The sequence below is a fragment of the Akebia trifoliata genome, chromosome 3 (assembly GCF_017979445.1).
Source record: "Akebia trifoliata isolate Shusen 1 chromosome 3, ASM1797944v1, whole genome shotgun sequence".
Taxonomy (NCBI): Eukaryota; Viridiplantae; Streptophyta; class Magnoliopsida; order Ranunculales; family Lardizabalaceae; genus Akebia; species Akebia trifoliata.
In genome coordinates, this window is record NC_141377.1 from 40661407 (window position 1) to 40676974 (window position 15568).

The window sequence follows — 15568 nt, forward strand, 5'->3', positions numbered from 1 at the left end:
TGACCTTGGGGTCTAGTTAACGTGTGCCCTTAGGACACTCGTTGAAGTGCAAAAAAATACACTTTGAAATTGAATTTTATGTATTTAAAAAAAATATTTTTTATTATCAAAATACCCTCAGATGCTTAAACCCAAGGAGTAGTTATTGCACTTTGATGTGCGCCCTTAGGGCAGGGCACTCATTGAGAAAATCCTTATGATAATAAACTTGATTAAGTAGGCACCAGCATTATACAGAGGTCAAAAAATACATGGGATCGAAAATGTAGTCTGGGTTCAACTTCGGATTGTGCTCCAATTGGGCAGGTCAATATAATTGAATGGATCAATAATATATTTACATAACAGTCTGCGTTTGCTAAGTCCGTTGATGTCAATGATGTTGATACCATGACCAAGGCTTAAAACCCACCTTCACCCACTAATTATTGATTACTAATCTCATTTTCCAAGCAAAAAAAATAAAAATAAAAATGCATATGCATGTAAAAATACAGCCCTTTCATAATAAATATATAAAAAAAAGTATTACATTATTAGAAAAATGGAATTATTTTACGAATATAATTAAAATGTAGTCCCAATCAGTTTTTCTTCTACCATGGGTTGGAGACGTCTTGAGATGCATAAATAAAATTGACTTTGACATGCTTGAACTGATCAAGAGGAAAAAAAAAAATTTCACCTTTACAATTCATGTTTTGTATAATTTCTAACCGTGCAAGATGGAGGAGAGCAAATGTTCCACAACAATAACACAACCAACACAAAGCCTTATTCCAAAGATTTCAATATATCATGAGAAATGAAGTTCGTAGGTACAGACAGTACAGTAATAGACCCAAAAATATACTCAACTGAGAAAATTGTTTTTTTTTACAACAATGACGAGACCTGAAAGCCTTTTAGTAAGTGTTCCTCTTCCTTGAGAACTTGAGAGAAAAATATAACTTGCTTTTCGATGAAAACAATAATAACTCGCATCAACATTAGATGTTGTTTAAATACGATACAAGCAAATCATTCCAAGTATCAGTAATGCCAGGTAGGCACCAATGCATGCAATCATCATGTTTCTTCCTCCTGCAGTCGATGGATGGGCATCTGCTCTGAACTCACTCATGTGGGTAACGTCCAAAATGCGGAAACTCGAGGCTTTGAGAGCTTTGTACAGGTGCAGATTGACGAGGCGTGCTTCCACATTTGTCCCATTGCTCTCCAAAGAAAAAATTTGTCCAACCTGCAACCAGATAAGCCCAGAGGTTCAATCATTCTGCTGATTCACTTTCATACAAATTTCCAATTAAGATAGATTTGTTTGGGACCGAAAATACCCATTCCCACAAATAATATCTATTTATTTGTAATCGGTAAGCTTGTCAAGGTTGGAAGGGAAAACTATACGGGGATGATAGAACTCCAAAATGGGTCTCATTTCCAGGGATTTGCCTGGGCATCATAGCCTTGCTTGAACTTGGAAGGACCCATACTGCCTAGTATCCCCTAATGCTTCTAACAACACGTTTTCATAAATATATGTTAAACTTAATATCATGGCTCCTTGAAATCCAGAACCATAGAATAAAGGATACCTGGTTTGGCAACAATGGCTGTGCACGTTGACATGAACCACCTTGGTCCCAGTCACCCCCTTCAAAATGTCTTGGGGATTGTGTGCGAAAGAATTTGATGGCACCTGGTTGCATCTTTCTCTCTACAAATGAGATCTGCTGTGAAAGATGTTGTTAGAAGAATTATCAAATATTAAAGGCCCAATTAATCCTTATGGAAAATAAAGATGAGAGAAATATACCATATATCTTATAAAACAATAAGGGGTGTTTGGATACTGTTACAATTCTACTCCAGATACACGTTCTCACTGACAGAGTAACCTTAAAGTTTTTGTGGAATCAACACCTCAACCACCCTGTTAGGCCTTTTTTAGGTGTAAAAGTTCTACCTCCAAATAAAACGTGGAAGCTAATAGATGAAAGTGTACAGGGTGAAAATCAATTTTCATACATCTATTTTGTATTTCTCCAATCACAGGGGCTTGATAAAGAATGAATGAGACTGTTGACAGCCATTATGAAATGCCTTAACACCCCACCGCCGGTGATGATTGCAGAAAAAACAGAACACCCCCAAAATAATAGAACCATTCTACCCGAGAGCTACTGGACAATCAGTAGGAAGGCAAAGGTAGGATTGTCTGAAGAAAATAATTAACCTATAAATGAATTTATTTAATGACCACAACAGATACAATATCATTTTTTTTTTTTTTAAATGGCAGAAGGGGGGGGGGTGATGTGGTACCACAACTTTTAACTGCAGAATGTTAATTCCAGAAATGAAGTTTCAAGAAATCTGTAACTAAGCACAGAAACAAACATGCAATAAATGTACCAGTTCCAAATCACTACCAAAAGTTCAAGGGGGTAATCCTACATTACCTTGAAACTGATGCACATTTTTTTTTTTATAAATGCTCGAGTAGAAACACACAAAAATTGCTAAGTATTCTTAACCTTTTCAAATCTGACTTTAACCCAACCCAATTTGCAGCTTGGGGTGAACTCAGGCCTGACCTCGATTGGTTCAATTGTCTAAAGCTCGAGCTGGACTCGGGATAGACCTCAATCCAAACCAACCCACCCGACATATTGACAACATAGAGCTGCTGCTATAAAAATGTGAAAGGGAAGGAAAGAAGATATTATCTGCATGAAACTTATTCTGATAATAATGACAAGTTGAAAGTGGAAACTAGAACAAAAAGAGAACATTTTTCATAAAGAAAAGAGCCAAGGGAGGAAGAGAAGACCACCCATTCCCCAAAGAGAGAGAGAGAGAGAGAGAGTTGTCCGAGGAGGGAGGAGCTGTGGGAGAGAGATACAGAAAATTAAAATGAAAGCTTGACCCTATTTCTATATAGTATATATAGAAATAATGGGTGGGGCCCCTGGTTAGTTGAGTAGCACAAGAACTCGGTCCGATCCAACCCAATTTTCAGTCAGCCAGGAGTCTCCATCCAAGCCTAGTCTGAGTTTCAAAAGTGCTGACCTGAAGTTGGGTTGAACCTGACAGGCTTCGATTGGGCTCATCCAAGTTGCATTCCTAATTGTGGAGGTCATCGGGTCATACTCAAGAACAACATGCAGTCATGACATCATTTGATAGAACACAGCTTAGATGAATGATTATGATTCATGTGCAAATTTTTGGAGCCATTTCAGGTAACTCAACTTCTTGGGGACATATATGGATGTAAATAAGTGCATTTTTGTCAAAAACCAAGATAGTGCATATCCTTCTTTACCCTAAGTGAAGCTTGGTCACATGGACTATTTTGCCAATGTACATGTCTTGTGTTGGCCTGTCTTAATGCGTTTACTCAGTAACAGTATACATCATGTCTTTTCCAAAAACAACAAAAGTTAGTAAATCTCATAGTACCATGTGTTTTAGAACCATATCTAAGCCGAGATCAGGCAGCATGGGAGGTATTACAGGCAAGCCCTTTTCAAAGAAGATCATTGGAGATTTAATTGGATCAAACTTAGAAGGTGCCCACCACCTGAAAATAAGGAATTGAAACCAAAAGTCAACAAAATTTCTTATGGATGAAAGATAATTAACTTCACTAGGACTAAAGAACAATGCATGTAATAAACTATAAATTGTAGCAGGTGAATGATTAGATGCAATACAGTGTTTTGACCATCTCACAGATAATAGTCATACACTTGCAATCCCTAAAAACTAAGCAAGAAAGCATTTTGAACCTTCATCGAGGAAGATCCATCTCGAAACATATTGTAGTCGTGAAAACATTAATTTGAAAATATAATTACCAGTGTCCTGTATTCAAGATAAGAATATCATGAAAGCTTGGAGCCTCTTCCCATGTGTTTTCTGGAACATCAACATCCACTCTAAAACCTTGTTTGTATCCAAGGGATTCTAGCACACCTCCATTAGTATTGGCTGACCACCTATACATAACAGGCATGAAGCTTGAAGCCATAAAATATAACCAATGTATGGAAATGGGCTTAACCCAACTAATTTTTCTCCATATAGTAAAACCAATGAAGACCAAATAAACAACTTAAGCACACAAAAAAAAAAAAAAAAAAGAAATAAACATTCAGAATCAAATCCAAGCAATATGCACCATAACAAGACTATATATTTTGAAAAATGCTCTTCACCAACATGAAAAGTTGACGGCCAGATAGCTAGCCCCTTTTTCTTCTAGTTGTTCAAGGATTAAGCATACAATTACTTAGAAAAGTGTGACACCAAAATTCAAGGATCTTAATTCCAAGACTTCTGAAGTTAGTTTGAACACCAACAACAAAGACCATAATCTATAAAATTGATGAGTACATCAGGATTTCTTATTTTAGAGTTTATCAGTGGAGGAGGACAGAGGCTACACTATCATTGTGGATGGATGACATTAGTTTGGGCCTAGTTTGAGGTTTCCATGATGATTAGAGGTTGAAGACCACATATGCTTTGCATCTAGAAGGCTCCACATTGGAAAGATGCTCGACATCAGCTGCTCGAAGTAATTATGAAAATTTTGGGGCTGATTTCCTTTTAAGAGTAAATCATTTGACGAATTTAGAGGTTCTTTCTTTCACAATTTTGAGTATAGATGGGCGGGCAAGGCCGGAGCCAGGATTTTCTTCCGGGGGGGGGGGGGGGGGGAATATATATATATAGGGAGCTGTTCTGGTGCCAATTATTTAGCCAACGTTTTGCCCTACATGGGTTAAAAGTTTCGGAATGGGCTGATTTTTGGTGAAGATGATTTGTATGATGAAGAGATCATGCTCACAAAAAATCAGTCTCATTCCAAAACTTCTAACCCCATCAAAAGTGATTTACAAAAAATGAACAGTCCAAGATTCTTACACTCGTAAAGATGGGGTTAGAAGTTTCAGAATTGACTGATTATTTGTGAGGATGATCTTCTCACCATAGAAATCATCCTCACAAAAAATCAGCCCATTTCAAAACTTTTACATAGGACAAAACACTTTGGCTAGGACTTTGGAAACAAACACTACAGTTGAATATTAATTTTAAAATTGGGAGTTTGGTAGCCATCCATTTCAACACCTTGGATCAAGCTTAAGAACTGCTGAACACATGCTAGGGTGGTTGGTATGTGAAGCCCAACAAAGAAAAAAAAAAAAGCTTATTTATTTATTTATTTTTATTTTTTCAAGTTTTGTTTTCTAAATATGAGTTTTTTTATGGAATATAGAAGGTTGTCGTATTGGATTGCCAAAGTGATAATTTATGTGGGCCTAAAGACCTTTAATAAGATTTGAAATTTTCCTAACTTAGCCAGGTTATCCTGCCCCCTAAGGTCAGGTTTGCTAAGAAACAACCTTGATAAATGATAAAGTAAGGGAATTTCTGTAATAAAAGTGCAAAGATAGGTCCGCGCAGTAAATCTCTCAACTTCTATCACCATTTTTGTGGGTTCTGTGCAAACAGATTTGAAATGAGATTCTTAAATTGCAATATAACCTTCATCTTATTCATATTGTAAGAGACATCCCCAATATTTAAATATTTTTAACATAAAAAATCTTTAAAAACTGATGGTACGTACAATTGCTTAACATAAGGTTTAAAAAAATTGAAAAAACTTGCGGGTGCAATTACTTTATAAAGGGTTTAAATGAAAAATTGAGGGGCAATCACTTAATAAAGGGTTTAAATAAAAAATTGAGGAGGGGCGAGGGGGGGCAAGAGCTCTCGTGACCTTAACTTTACAACTATTACCAATAAGGATTTTTCGGACAACAAAAATTGAAGGTGGGCAATTTGCCCCCTCTCGCCCCCTGGATCCGCTCCTGTAGATGGGAGTTATGTGCTTCTAATCTCTGTAGTTTTGTTTCTTTTTCGATTTTTCAATTTTTCATTTTTTGTTGGTTTTTCTGTTGTTAGACGGCCATCTTGGCCTCCCGTCCCCACTTCTTTTTATTAATATATCTCCATCTTTACCAGGGGCGAACCCAGAGACTTGCTCTTGCAGGGGCCAAACTATTACTATGAAAATGAAATTAGAAAAATTATTCGTATACTTTGTAGTAATAGAATTTTTATTATATATTCTAATCATAAAAGAGCTAGGGTTAGATTATCTATAAATCAAAATTACTTTATAATCCAATAAGTGGTTTACAAAGGTATATCTATCCAACTTTGGTATAGATATGTACAAAACAAATGATTAAGTATCTTAATCATATATCCAGTCAAGTATGACAAAGATATGTACAAAAGAGAAGTATTTACTATCAAAGTTGTGCCTGACACTCTTTAATACAATAAAAATCATCTATCATCAAGTCTGAAGAGAAATTTTCAGCGATTTCTTATTCAATTTAGACAACTGAGTAGTCTGCAAGAAACTCATTTTCAATCTTGTTCCGAAGTTTGGATTTAACAATTTTCATTGTTGAAAATGCCCGCTCTGTAGTTGCCGTGGAAACAGTAAGAGTCGACACTAGACGAATTAATCTATCAATTAAATAATAGACCTTTGATTTTTCTGTTTCCATTAATCCTCAGCATAATTCAGAAATTTTAGACATATTCTGCAACTTCGGATGACGAGGTACATCGAGCTCATAATGTTGCAACTGAAACCTCATAAGGAACTCTCTAATACTAAATTACAAAAATCATCAATTTTGAGTGATTTATAAATACATCCTTTGGATCCAAAGCTAAACTAAGAATAAGGAGTTCCATTGCTTGCTCGCTAAATCTATTATCCAACTCATGTAAATGTGAGTCAAATGTAACCGTAAATATATCAAACCGATAATGATGCTCAATTGTAATGTTGTCCCGTTGATGAGGAGACCGACCTCGACCCATTATATACTGAGCATTCATATTGAGCACAATAATATCGTACTGTTCGCAAAATGATTTCACATTTTCAAGTAAAGTATCCCAACCATCCTGTCTCAATTTCTAAATGAGTGATTTTATAATTGAGACTAGATGCATAACATTTAAGATATCTTGAGACTTTTGTTGCAGAGCTTGACAAAGGATATCAGTGATTCCCACAACTTCTTTCACTAAATGCAAGATGAATACAAATTCAAATGATGTAATTGAATTGCAAGCTGCATCAGCATCCCCACGTTGAGAGTAAGTAGATCCTTCTTTGATGATGTTTTGAAGAACTAAATAAGTTGGACCAAACATTTTTATCAAGCTGCAAACTGAAGAAAAATGAGATCCCCAATGAGTATCTCCAGGTCATTGCAACATGTCAATTTGATAAGCCCCTCTACCAGTCTCCAATTCATCAATAGCTATCATATGTGCAATTTCATAAGTTTGAGTCAATTGTAATTCATTACTATGTTTGCAAGAAGCACCAAAGACATTAATAATGAAAGACAACTATGAGAAGAATTGATAGATGGGGATGACTTCTCTTGATGTTGCAATCAATGCTAGTTGTAGTTGGTGAGTCAAGCAATGCACATAATTTGCATATGGGCAATCCTTAAGAAACAATGCTTGTAATCTATTCCATTCACCACGCATATTACTTGCACCATCATACCCTTAACCTCAAACGTTTTGAATGTTGAGATTGTAACGAGTGAGAACATTGGATAACTCCTTCTTAAGAATCAACACAGTGGTATCTTTAACATGCACAAGAACAAAGAAGTGTTCTCTTATAAAACCAATCTCATCAACCAATCTTAATACTAAAGCCATTTGCTCTTTTTTAAATTCATCTCTTGTTTCATCGACAAGAATACAAAATTTGGTACTTCCAATTTCTTCACGAATCTTGTTTCTCACTATATTAGAGAGTATATGCAAAATCTCTTTATGAATCTTTGGTGAGGTATACTTTGCATTTTTGGGGCATTTTCTAAGGCAAGTTCATAAACTTTTTCATTATGTCGCCAAAATCCTTACCATCTCAATGAAATTACCTTGATTGCTAGAATTAAAAGATTCATCATGACCTCTAAAAGCACATGCTTGAAATGTAAGGCAAGGAACAGAACCAATTGCTGACTAAGACTATTCTCTTTGACGTGAAGGGTCATACTTCAATACTTCTTTACTCTCTGTCTTTTATTCTAGTAAATCATACATACACAAATTAATCTATTGAAATAAAAAAATCCCAAAAAATATAGATGAGCCTATAACTAAATGAACATGTCAATCTCAAAAAATCAAGTACAATTCTAGCATAAGTCTTACATATTAGGTCAAACATATAAGGTTTATATAAAAAAAATCAAGGATATTGTTGTCTCAAAATGAAACAATTCCAGTTGTTTCAACATCTTAAAACAAAACAATCACAATTCAAGAAAATATATTTTTCTTATAGAAAATATCCACTATTTATTAATTAAAAAAATTAACAAAAGCAAAACCATTGAAATACTAACAAAGAGTGACAGAGTATCAACTCTCAAAAACTTGCTAAAAAATGACAGTCATTTGAGTTTTGACATTTTGAAGTCATTTAATAGTCACAAATTCACAATAAGTCAATACTCAAACCCTTTCTAGTTTCTAAGTTATAAGATCAATAAATAAGTTCTATTGTGATATAAAGAACAAATCCATCAAATGAGATAATGAGACAAAGAGAGAGACTTGGAAATAGGATCTTGAAGCTTGCAATTTCAATTTTTGTGAAAACCCCGTTTGTGCCTTCGATATGAGATTTCAAGAGGGCTAGGGTTTCAAAATTCCAAGATGTGTGATGAGAGAAAGAGAGAGACGTCTTCGAAGTCAACCACTTGAATGAAGACTTTGAGACTCTGACTCTTTGAGAAATAGAGTGAACCAGAGAGAAAAAGAAAGGGCTTTTGAATTGTGAGAACAAAGTACATTGAGATTCGTGAGAAGTGAAATGGAAAGGGTTTTATTTTTCTATTAGTTTACAGATAAAACAGATTTTTATTTTTATTTTATTTTTTTTTTTTTTTTTTTTTTTTTTTTTTTTTTTTTTTGGGGGGGGGGGGGGGGGGGCACAATAGTTTATATATATAATTTATTTTTGTAAGGGGGAGACATCATGCCCACATATTCTGACTTTGACAATGACAAACAAATATTCAAAGGATATATTTGACAATATTTTATATAAAAATAATAATTTATGGATGAAAGATTGACATGCTTTACTTGACTACATTTTATATGAAAAAAATAATTTGGGGGGGCAAACACCATCCACATATAATCATGACATCTAATTCACTATATAAATTATTATTATTTTGAAAATTTTGCAGGGGCTATGGCTTCCCTAGTCCCTTAGTAGTTCCACCCGTGATCCTTACCTATTGGGAAAAAAGAAAAGAAAAGAAAAAAAAAAAAAAAAAAAAAGATGCATGTGGGATGACTATTGGAGCAAGGAAGGCCCATTGTGCCACATTTAGAATTAGTTTATAGTTCTTTATTCAGCCAAGGACGTATTTATTATTAGTTAGCTGAATTATGTTTAATCTTAACCATAGAATTATTTTAGTGGTTAAGATTAGTTCTAAGGCCAAGAATATTTATGCATATATACTCTAGTTACATTTAACTGGAGATTGATAAATAAGAAGACTTTTGAGTTTCACCAAAGAATGTGAGACATAGATCTACCCAACTAAAACCCATTTAAACCTTACAACCCAACCAAACAACCCTACCCACTAATACCTGGACCATAAATCAACCTATATACCTAGACGAATCCTTTTACCAGATTTCAGCCTAAATCTGGGTCTTGACGTTACTCAATTAACATCTAGAACACTTAGATTAACCAACTTGAGCGTAGCCGTTCTTGAAATCCTTGAGAGGGTCAAGAAAATCTGGTAGTGTTGGTTTGGGATCCTAGTTTAGTGGAAGTAAGGTCTTCCATTGGGAACCTCCAATTAATATCTTTGAGATCCAACATTGTGGGACTATGATTTGACTTTGAACTGAATGTTAATTGCCTATTAGACTTTCTGAGTAATTTATTATAGATTTACCCTTTATTTTATAAATAGAATCAATGTTTTCAATGGCGTAAGCCTAGAGGCGCACCTCAATATGAGGCATATCAAAAACATGTTAAGGCATTTAGACACTCTAGGTGTTGTTCAGGCGTTATGAAGTGCTAAAAAGGCGCACGCCTCAGCCAAGGCTTGACTACGGCATAAGCCTCAATTGTAAATAGAATTTCCTTGTAATACCTCGAATTCTAATTAGTATATCGAGAAAACAAAATAGTGAAATTTGAAGAAATTCTAACCGAGGGACTTAAAGTAAAATACTCAGATTTTGTTATGTCCATCTTTAACGAAATTTGATTTTGTCATTGAATTCAAAATGATCGAAAAGCATACTTTACCTTGTAAGCACGTTCAAATTCGAGTTCGGATGGAAAAGTTACAAAATCCTCGAGTTTCGTTTTAGATATTTACCAAATAAGTAAATGACACTTTAGAAAAATAATTTGAGAAATCCGATCATACATTTAGATTCGTATCGAAAAATAACTTGAGATAGGTATAAGATTATCTAAATCGGCATTCGGGAAAAACAACTCCCGAAATGACGCTATCGTCCCACTTAAGTTACAAATATCTAAATTCTATTAGAAAAATCTGATTTCTTCTTATTCTTCTCTCCAAACAAAATTCATCCATTTTCCCTCAAAATTTGCAACTCAGATTTACACCAAACTAGAACGATTCAAGCTTTGCCACAAGAAGGAAAGTCGTGCACGTCGTCAAGGATTATGCGTGGACATAAAGAAATTCGATTTTCGCCAGAGGAAAAATTTGGAGATTGGCCGGAGGCGATCTTAAACTCCGTTCAACCGTTGAATATAGCTTAAAGTAAGTTGCCTTCCCTTCTACCTTCTAGTTATGCAATAATTTCATAGAAAATCCATGTGATCTTCAATAGATCGATTGTTTCATCATATTTTTACATATTTGAACGTATTGGATCATGCTTGCATGGTTATTTTTTTATTAATTTTAATTCATTTGATGTATTTGATGTATTTTATGCATTTTATGAGTAGTGTAAGGTTTGTATCAATTTTTGTCGAGTTTCGACGAAAAATCAGCAATTCGGAAAGTATCCGAATGTTGAGTTTGGTTCCAATTTTTTTTTTTGTTTCTTTCATATAGTATTTATACCCATTTCCTACCTTTATTTCATTAAAAACACTTAAGTATTACTTTAAGTTCTTTAATAAAATGAAGATTTTACTCTCCCATTTCAAAACGTTGGGAATGGATATAAAAAAGAAAAGAAAGGAAATAACCCGTTTTCAATTTCGACTTTAAAAAATTATTTTTTCAACACTTAGCCAAATTTTCACAAATTTCCAGCTTTTACGTCTTATGGTTTTATCTTTGTTTCCAAGTTTTTCGACTCAACCAAAATCATCGAATGGAATTGGTTGATGCTCTATGGATTTCAAATTACTTTAAAGGTGAAATTACTTTGATAAATATGTAGGAAATTAGATGATAGATTTATCGATTTAATTAATGGATGGATAGAGAGAACTTATGTTCTCGACTGATTGATGGGACAGTGCCTCCAGTTCTACGTAGTGGCCATGCCACATAAAACGTGATAGATAGATAGAGGGATGAGATGGTTGATGGATGAAAATGACAGATAACTGTCACTGGAGGGCACTACCAGACTTTGTTTGTATTTTCAATTAAAAGAAATGATATACTATATACAAAATAAACTATTTTGTTTACCAGAAAAGGTTCGTAGAAAACCCATAAAGAGTGACGCATTGCTGTGTATCCGGAAGTGGCGAGTCAATCTAGAATAGCGCTATATGTCATATGCTCTTCGGTAGTATGGGATACCTTAGAGCATATTACAGCTTATGAGATCCAAGAATTTCTCATACTTATTTCCTGGGGAACGTTGTATGTAAAAACGGTCTCTGTATAGTGTAGAGCTAAGCGGGATTCACATGCATTGCCTCTTGATAGACTTCGACGCGAGGGGTCTCCTGGGTTAGTTAGTGATCACTGTTAGTCTGTAGTCGTTAAATGGTCAACCTCACCGTTAGTTGAACTCAGTATTGGGTTCTTGGCCAACGGCCAATCTGAGTCGGATAAATGGTCATCCAACTGTGGTATGCTAGACCAGTCACAAAATCAAATTATAACGATGGGATTCTACGTCGAATTGAAAGTCTAGAATAACGAATTGTCATAACCGAGGCGGTTATATCGGCGTGTTCCTCTGCTCTCTTATCGATTACACCGCCGTGTTCTTATTATGTATCTTTTCATTATTTTGTGATGTTTGATAGATGTTTTTATTTGAAAAATCCATAGGTTACTTTAAATTATAGAAATGATAGGTCAAAATTATTTAACTGTTTATTGAGTATGCTTAGACATTTATCGTATATTACATTATGAAAAACTTGCATTATTTAACAGTTCAAATGATTACTCGTACATGTATGACTCGTTGTTAGAATAGCGTTCATCCTACTGAGTAACATTCTCCTGTTACTCACCTTATCCTTCCCCTTTCAGATTATTCAGCTTTTGAAGAGCCATTTTTTGAGGAGTCTTTTAAGGTCTTCGAGGAGGATCAAATTGATGTCTTGCCGCCACCGTGTCTTTGAGGATTAGTAGAGGATCCTAGCGGTTTTTGCTTGTATATAAGAAACATGTTAGTTTAGAAATTTTTGTAACCTGATGTATTATGAGATTGAGGATCTTGACTTATATCAGTGTTTGTCGATTTCTTCTGCTTACTCTAGACCCTCGTATAGATGTTAGTCAAATGTTTATTCCACTGTGTATATTTTCTTTTCCATAAGTATTATTATTTGTGAATGTTCTATCAGGTTGTGTGATTGATTACCTCACACCTCGAGATTCTGACTAATAAATCATAGGGATTCGTGTTGGAATTTCGGGGCGTGACATTCCTTTTTTTTAAAACTTATTTTTATTAGTATTTAAGGCGTAAGCCTCAATTTGTTGTTGCTACCATATGTAATATGATCAAAGCATTTAGAAATAAATTTGAAGATAAATAGTAATATATGCAAGATAAATTGTTGAATTGATCGGATTCATAAATAGTATTTATAATATATCGTATTATGCAAAGAAAGTCATTAAAACATAGTATTTAGTTACATGTTGCAATAAATATTAAAAAGTTATTTATTGCAAAAAAAAACTTTCAATTATTATTTAAGTATAAAATATTTCTTTCAGGATAAAATATAAAATAGTAATACTTTATATAATTATTGATGTAGGGGATTAAAACTTGGATTCAATTATATGGATTTGAAACTTAAAATTAAAAAATATGTGGTGGTTTACCCTATTCTTTTTACATTTTTTTTTTTTGATCGATAAAGATAATTTTATTAAAAGAAAACAAGGGGGTTGAGGGGACCCACCCAATACAAAGAGAAAACTAAAGAAAAAGCATAACCAAATAAACAAAAACAGATACAAGAACAATCACAACAAAGAACAAACCCTGTCCCATCTCGCCACAAAATCCTCAAATAGACCCCTTTTAAATTCCTTGTAAAATTTGCTCCAAGTGAAAAGAAGCTCCAATATTAATATTACATTTTAATATTAATGATCTATATATTTCATTATTATTTATTTACGAATTACATGTATGTGAGGCTTATGCCTAATACCTTGAAGCTCTTTTTAGCTACACTATTTCAGAGAATATGGAAGTTACTCAGTGGTCTTCTTCATTTGAATAATTAAAAATGTGACATGGAATTTCAACTAAAATGCAGATACTTGGCAATCCATCAAACACAGATTAAGAATTGAATTCCCAATAGAAATACTTGGTCAATTCTAATTTCATCAATGACCCAAATACCTAGTAACTAGCAGTATAATAAACAAGACAACTATTTTCTCCGAAAATCAAGATACGAAAAGAGAGAAATGGATAAGTAATTAACAAAAAACATCATCAACTCATCGAGCAAATATCACTTAATCAATGTAGCATAACAAACATAGCTTACCTACCGTAATGAGCCAAAAGATTCGTGCGATGGTACGCAACAGTAAGGTTGTAATGGAGAAAGGTATAGCCACGGTCTGCCCCAGCAGGGCGCCACTTTTTTACTTCATTTGATACTTGTTTCAGAGTGCACACAAGAGAAACGAACATATTCCTATTCAATGAATCACCAACAAACCCTGCACCGTTCAAAAGATTCATAAACACAATTTCCCTAATTTGACAGAATTCCCCAAATTTAGAACCAACTATTAAGCATTTGTTCTAATAAATATAAAAAAAACATTTTTTTTTACCAATATTAGTGTTTCTGAATCTCTCTAGAAACCGAATCGGGTCGAATCGAGAAAGATCACAGTCATTGGGCTGCCAACGCCATTTGATGATATCTTGAGCGTTGGATTTGTTGTTGGAAATGCAATTCCAACCTTTGAAGATATCCTTGCAGTTGTTATCGTAACGCGTAGATCTGAAAGATGGATCGTAGATCCAAGTTCCATTAGAGAACTCACATAATTTCGGTTTATCTTCCGTGTTCTTGAATTCTAGGTCTTCGAAGGAAAAAGAGATGTTTGTAGAGCCTTTGATAGCTGAGAAAAAGAAGAAAAGCGAAGAAAAGAAGCAGAGAAAAGAGAGTAATAGAAGAGGAATGAGATTGGTATTCTTCTTCGCGTTGTTGCTGTCTCTAGTGGCCATGAACGGTCCTCGCACACGGCTCACTTTAGCAGTGGGAACGTTAACAAACCAAAAAAAAACCCTCGTTCCATTTCTCCTGTTTGGATTCTTAAGTGGGGGGGAGAGAAGAGAAGAAAAGTGGAGGGAAGAGAAGGGAAAATTTTGTTAAATTTGGTTCTCTCCAAAAGTGGAGAGACGACGATGGAAGGGGAGAGAAAGAAATTTTACATTTCAAGTTTGTCCTCACTAATTTTAAAATTTTCATAGATAACTAATATTAGCAGACCAGCAATTGCTACTTACACTTCAAATAAAGAAATCTTAGAGATGTGGGACGAAGGAGGCGAAGAAACCCTAAAGATGTGGAACGATGGAGGTGACCTCGAGTAGGAGACGACCTTGGATAGGAGATGACATGAGGTATCATCTCTCTTTCTCTCTATCTCTCTCTCATTCTTTTGGGATTTTTCATTTGGTTCCGTGAACCTTAGAAATTTTGTTCAGCTCAGATTTGATCTAGTGTTTAGTGGAAGGAATCATTAAGTAGCTTAAATATTGTTTGATTTCATCCATTTAGGGTATGTTTGATTGCATGGAAAGTCACTTTCCATGGAATTTGAAATCCATGGAAAATTAGTTGTGGAAAATAGGTAGGGTTGGAAAATCAAATTTCATTGTTTGATTTCACTTGGATAAAATCATGGAAAAAATATGAGAAAAAAGAAGAGGAGAAGGAGGAAGAAGATGAGAGGAGGGAGAGAGGAAGAAGAAGATGACGAGGAAGAGGGAGGAG

The 15568-nt window shown here is 34.5% G+C and overlaps 1 protein-coding gene across 4 annotated transcripts; it reads right to left on the reverse strand.

Moving 5' to 3' along the window:
• Positions 1-774: 774 nt before the first annotated feature.
• On the reverse strand, positions 775-15016 carry LOC147406964 (protein trichome birefringence-like 13). Of its 4 annotated transcripts, XR_015176648.1 has the most exons (8): positions 14397-15016; positions 14102-14279; positions 3861-4001; positions 3463-3583; positions 2535-2689; positions 1593-1727; positions 1335-1512; positions 1102-1240 (listed from the first exon to the last, which is right to left on the reverse strand). XR_015176648.1 is itself a non-coding variant. In XM_086435314.1 (6 exons), exons 1-6 carry the CDS (start codon positions 14794-14796, stop codon positions 1001-1003), a joined length of 1218 nt encoding a protein of 405 aa, XP_086291440.1. In that variant the 5' UTR covers positions 14797-14996; the 3' UTR covers positions 775-1000. The 4 variants fall into 4 exon arrangements, 1 of the variants encoding a protein (XP_086291440.1); XR_015176647.1 differs by lacking the exon at positions 1335-1512 and having other exon boundaries at positions 1101-1240; positions 14397-15014; XR_015176649.1 differs by lacking the exon at positions 2535-2689 and having other exon boundaries at positions 1593-1730; positions 14397-15011.
• Between the last annotated feature and the right edge of the window lie 552 nt (positions 15017-15568).